General features: G+C 34.3%; 1 protein-coding gene across 1 annotated transcript; it reads right to left on the bottom strand.

The window, feature by feature from the left end:
* Positions 1-481: 481 nt before the first annotated feature.
* LOC121970973 lies at positions 482-3,822 on the bottom strand. The gene is made up of 2 exons (XM_042522007.1): positions 3,633-3,822; positions 482-1,510 (listed from the first exon to the last, which is right to left on the bottom strand). The coding sequence occupies exon 2, from the start codon at positions 1,507-1,509 to the stop codon at positions 631-633; it is 879 nt and encodes a 292-aa protein (XP_042377941.1). The 5' UTR covers position 1,510; positions 3,633-3,822; the 3' UTR covers positions 482-630.
* Positions 3,823-5,578: the final 1,756 nt, after the last annotated feature.

The raw sequence follows: 5,578 nt of genomic DNA, 5'->3' as shown, positions 1-5,578 counted from the left end.
ATTTTTTTTAAAAAAAAAGGACGATTTATAACATTTGGGGCGCCATTTTTTATTTTTTTTGCCCAAAAACAATGTGATACAAATTTAATTATCTTAAAATGCCTGAACAAATAAGAAAGACGACGAACAAACATGAACAATCCACGAACTCTTTTCTTTTTCATAAAGCGCAAAATTCTGTCATATTTATCTTGATTCACAATATGAACAAAATAGCTTCAGAGAATTTAGGGGTGCTTGGTTAGCAGGGGAATCGGAATGGAAATAATAAAAGTGGAGAATGGGAATGAGAGGTTTTCATTCCTCCCATTTTATCAAGTAATGATCCATTCCCATGTTTGGAGCATTGAATTGGTGGGATCCACCACCAATCCCCCAAATCAAATATCCACTTTCAATCCCTTCCCTTTCCCATTCCTGTCTCTCATTCCGCCCAACCAAGCACCCCCAAAATTTGTACAGCGATATAAATGCAATAATATAGATTTAATGAACATCATTGATATCTAAACTATCAGACAAGTATTCATGGAAACAAAAGTTCAAAAGAACAGTCTAAGAAATAACTAAGCTACCATAAGGTCTGTCTTGTTTTTCTTCTGCATTGTCATCAGAAGTTCGATCAGCTACTTAATCTTCACCTTCATCGTCATCATCGTCATCAGTTTGATTAATGATGCTTAGGTTGCGAGCATAGGCTTCCCTGAGTCTCCTTCTAGCCTCGTGGCGGAGGAATGTACTAAAGATACTCTGATGATCCCTCATCCTGCTAGCAACATCAAATAAATGATCGTGAAAATCAGAAAGATTGGAATTTGAATCATCGACGCCCATTTCTATCACATAGTCTCCCAGTATCACTGATCTAGGCATGGAAGACCTTATCGTGCTGATCAAATCTGCCCGTTCCTGCTGATACTCCATATTTCTCCATTTACTGTCAGTTACTGGATCCACAACTCGAGGTTTTGCATGAGGGTGAGACGCATGCACATGTTTCCGGAGCTCCTTGTAGTTTCCTGAAAATGAGCACTCGTCCTGAGTGCAGCTTCTGCTCTTCTTGTTAAGATATTTGCGTGCCGGTTCCACCACCGTCCATCCCTTCACTTGGCCACGGCACAACGGGCATGCTAGCTCAGTTACTTCAGATTTCCTCCTCGTAGGCAGAAGATCATGGATCTGGTCTTCGACCACCAAAGTAGTCTTAGTGTGTGCCTTCTTCAATTGTTCAAAACAGTTGGAGTAGCGGTAACTGGTCGCACACATGTAGGGGCGGCAGCCTTTCTTGTAAGAAGAGCAGAGAAGGAGAACAGCATTGTGTGGGTACTCCATGCAAACCGGGCAGCTGACACCCTTCCAGTCCTTTTTTTCTGAAGTAAAGGGTGTCTTTTTCATTTTTCCTTCTCTTGTCGTTATAGGTCGGCGAAAAGAAGGTAATGAACATCGTGCTGAAATATACTTCGAAGAAAATTTTCTGCAGTGGCTTCTGATACCCCTACCCCTAGCCATTCTTAGAAAAAAAGAAAAAGAATATCAACCCCTAGAAGGCAAAAATCACTGCAAACCAGAGTATATTTAATAGCAAATTCAAAATAAAAGTCTTGCTAGGATAATTACAATATCGAATGGAACCAAGTCATTCAGCAGCCATAGAAAACAGATGAATATCGGTGAGAATCCAAGAGTTCATTTTGCATATCTCGATTATCATGTTCCAGAATTATCTTGGGTGCTAAGAGCTAGTGAACAAACGTCAACACAACAAAATGGTTCGCTTGTCTCAAGTATGTTTTCAGTAAAGATGAAAGTATCAACTGTCAAATGCTGAACTTCTGATTTAAAATGAAACAGGTTAGAAAGTATCAATGTCATCCTTATTTTCTTGAGAAATTAAAAAGTATTCTATCCTTTCAATTTATTTTATATATATAATCATATCATCAAAATTAGTCACAGTATAAAAACACAAAGATGTCATAATATTAAAAGTCCTCAAATATTCTAGGGGACACAAGTGTGCTGGCGGTTTAAAAAAAAAAAGTCAAGCATAAAACTCACCGTAATATTAGAATCCACAATACCTTATAAGCAAATAGAAGTAGCAAATTTCAACATATATTCATAAAACTGCAAGAATTTAAAAAAAAACATTCGGTATAAAACAAATTAACTGATATAAGTCTTTAACTGTCCCAAGAAACATTGCCATATACATAAACAGCAGAGGAAATGGCTAAAGATACCTTCCTCATTACTCAAACAAAATGGATTTTTTTTCTGTAGAAAGAAAAATAAGGATAATGATTCATTGCTTATTTAAAATTCAAAAGAAATGAGACTACCCTTATGAGAAGGGAGTTCTAAAACACTCGGGACAAAGAATAATAAATAAAAGCAGATAAATTCCTTAATTTGTGAACCTATTTAAATAGAAGTGCCTTAAGTCTACAAGCCTTCTCTACATGGCAGATCCAACTACTGCTACATGGAATCTCATTTATCTTGTCATAAGCAAGGAACCTAAAAAAACTAATCGGTGGATGTTAAGAAAACAAATCCGATACACCCAGCAGGACAGAAAAAAAAAATTAAAATCAATTTGCTTCTCATGTTTAATTCTTCCTTAGGTGTCCATAATATACTTGGACCCGAGCAGAAACTGGTGCTTTGTAATGTAATGTATAAATAAAGTGGCAAGGGACAGCTATAAGCCTAGAAGAAATGGTAAGTCCTAAGCAAGACTTCAGGCAACAGGTTATTCAAGAAAAAGCATGATCCCATGTGAATTGAAAACTTTTTTAAGCAAAAGGTTGCCTTCATGTGAACCAATGAAGTCTGGTGCTAATCACTGCATAATAGGATCCAGCATAAAGAATAGTAACACAAAATAACTTTGAAGGAAAAGCAAAGAGTGGGCCTGCAGAAATTAGATTGATTTTTGAAGAGAAGTATCATTAATTTTCCTAGTGAAACCACGAGCATTAAATAATGAGACATTCAATTGAATCATGAGAAAATATATTAGGAGTATCTTACTCTGGATAGTATGAAAGACGCTAATTTTAGGCAAACGAAGATCCCAACACTTTGTAACACGATATGACTGGAGGATGCATGAAAGTAAAGCTACTCTTTTGCTTGAAGAACTAGGAAACTAAATTCCTTTTCTCTCATCCTCCTACTTGAAAAATCTTCATTTTATTTTTACAACATTTGGCTACATTAGTTGGCTGATTGGCAATGGATATCTTCGCGGTCTACAAACATAATGCAGAGGTTTTGAACTCAAAAGTCGCCATTTTTGGTGGGATACAAAAAATTCTAAGAATTTAGGCATGCCTAGGTGAAACTCATTAAAAACAAAAATTAAAGATTTCCAAATTCACAAAAAATTGTGTTCCACCCAAACTAAGACCAACAAAATTGTAGGAGACAAGGCACTCAAGCAAAAACAAGGAGCACATAATGTTCGACGCAAAGACACAAACAACGGCACAAAGATGGAATCTTTCTAGCCCTAAGACACCAAGACAACTACATCACCAGGCAATCGAGCGGAAACGGCACGAAACCCTAGAAATCGCAGAGCAAGGAATGGGGAGAGACAGGCAAGGGAGCGAGAACGACCGTACCTAGACTGCGGCAGGCGGCAGAGGGGAGAAGGAGGCGGTGGCGACGGAAGCCGGGCGGTCGATGGAGGCGAGGACGACCAGAATCAGAAGCGTGGTGACGGAGAAAACGTTCCGGCGTCTTAATAAGCATCACGTTTTGGACTTAGAGGAAGAGAAAATTATACAAAACATTATTTTCTAACCCAAGCAGTTACCAGCTATCTCTGAAGGACTCTTAACCAATAGGGCTCATATTACAGTTGTGGGTCCATCGTGGAGGAGAATACTATATATATAATTATTAGAACTACCGCATGATAAAATTATTAGCTCGTTTTATTAATTTAGTTTTTTTAATAATCTTAAAGGTCCTAATTAACCTACTATAAATTCAAAATAAAATTTATGCATATTTAAAAATTAATTTTCAAGATATTTATTTCATTTAAAATTTAACTTTCGGATTCTCTTATTATTTTTTATCACTATACTCATACATATGGGGTGATCATTTTATTCATTTGAAAAAAATAAAAATGATTAATCAAATTGGGTAACGTTGAACTTAGAGTGATTGATTCAGCCTCATAAAAATTTTCTATCGGCCATCAGGATAAATAGAAAAATACTCGCAGCGAGTAACCCAGGAATCCAATATTCTTTAAGTACATATCCCATTTTGAAAAAAAAAAAATCCTATACATTCATTATAGCTGGGCCATTTTATTCATTTTAGTAATAGATCCAGGTGGATTTAACCAATCCAAATTTATCAAAATGCCTCTCAAGAGGAGGAGATGCAATGGTGAAGGAGTTGGTGGTGAATAAGGATGTAATTTTCCTTCCAAGAAGAGATTTAGATATCCAATTGGGATGGAGGAGCATATATAGGATATGTTGATTTTTAGATTTAGGTATGGAAATAGATTTCATAAAATCCTATCCATATGGACTCAAATATTTAATTAAATTTATATATATATATATATTTGTTTGGTTGGATGGTATGAAAATGGGAAATAGGAAAATAATAAAATTATGATACTTAATTTGAGTAATTAGTAATAGATCCGGTGAAACCAATCCCCCAATATAAAAATAAATCATTACTGAGCAAAATAGGACATATAAAATCTTTCTATTCTCATTCCCTATTTCTATCATTTTCATTTCCTAAAACTTACTATGATCACCTATTTAATTAGAATTTTACACATTTCTTTGGGTTTGAATTATATTTTTTTTAATAAAATGTTGATTCTAATATAATATATTTTTTTAGTTGATATTAGTATGGACGAATCTACAAATTGGGCTTAGAGGGACTTGAACTTAATATTAAAAACTTATTACATTATAATTTAATAAAGATGTGTCATACAAGATTTTAAAATATAAAATTCATAACTAAATCTAGCTCAATATAAAATGTTAAATAATTTTTGTAAAAAACGATTTTTCATTATATTATGAAGTATCATCTTGAGATGTTTTATTGTTGAAAAAGTTTGATAAATAATAATGATAGAAATAGATAACTGGAAACTAAGATTAAATCAATCTAGTCAAATGAATCCGATATGCTGAGCATATTCATATCAACTTCTCTATCAAAATTTTTAAAATTTAAAGTAAACCATCTACTTTATTAAATTTATATAATCACCTCAGCTACTCTATAATTTACATCTTTATTTATTTATTGCTATTTCTCTCTCCTTTATATTTTTTTTTATTATTATCTATATTAATGATTTTGCACCCACTATTTCAACGTCTATATTCCTCCAATGGTCATATTTTTTTAAGTATAAAATCACATTAATATCATGAGTACATATTCATATCATCAATCTCATACAACTATAATGATACGACGCATAATGGTAGGGTCTGATAAAGCTGACCAGTCAGAAGTCAAGGGGATGTGGCAGTCAGAAGTCAATGGGATGTGGCAGTCAGAAGTG

The sequence above is a fragment of the Zingiber officinale genome, chromosome 4A, assembly GCF_018446385.1.
Source record: "Zingiber officinale cultivar Zhangliang chromosome 4A, Zo_v1.1, whole genome shotgun sequence".
NCBI lineage: Eukaryota > Viridiplantae > Streptophyta > Magnoliopsida > Zingiberales > Zingiberaceae > Zingiber > Zingiber officinale.
This window is presented reverse-complemented; position numbering and strand designations above follow the sequence as displayed.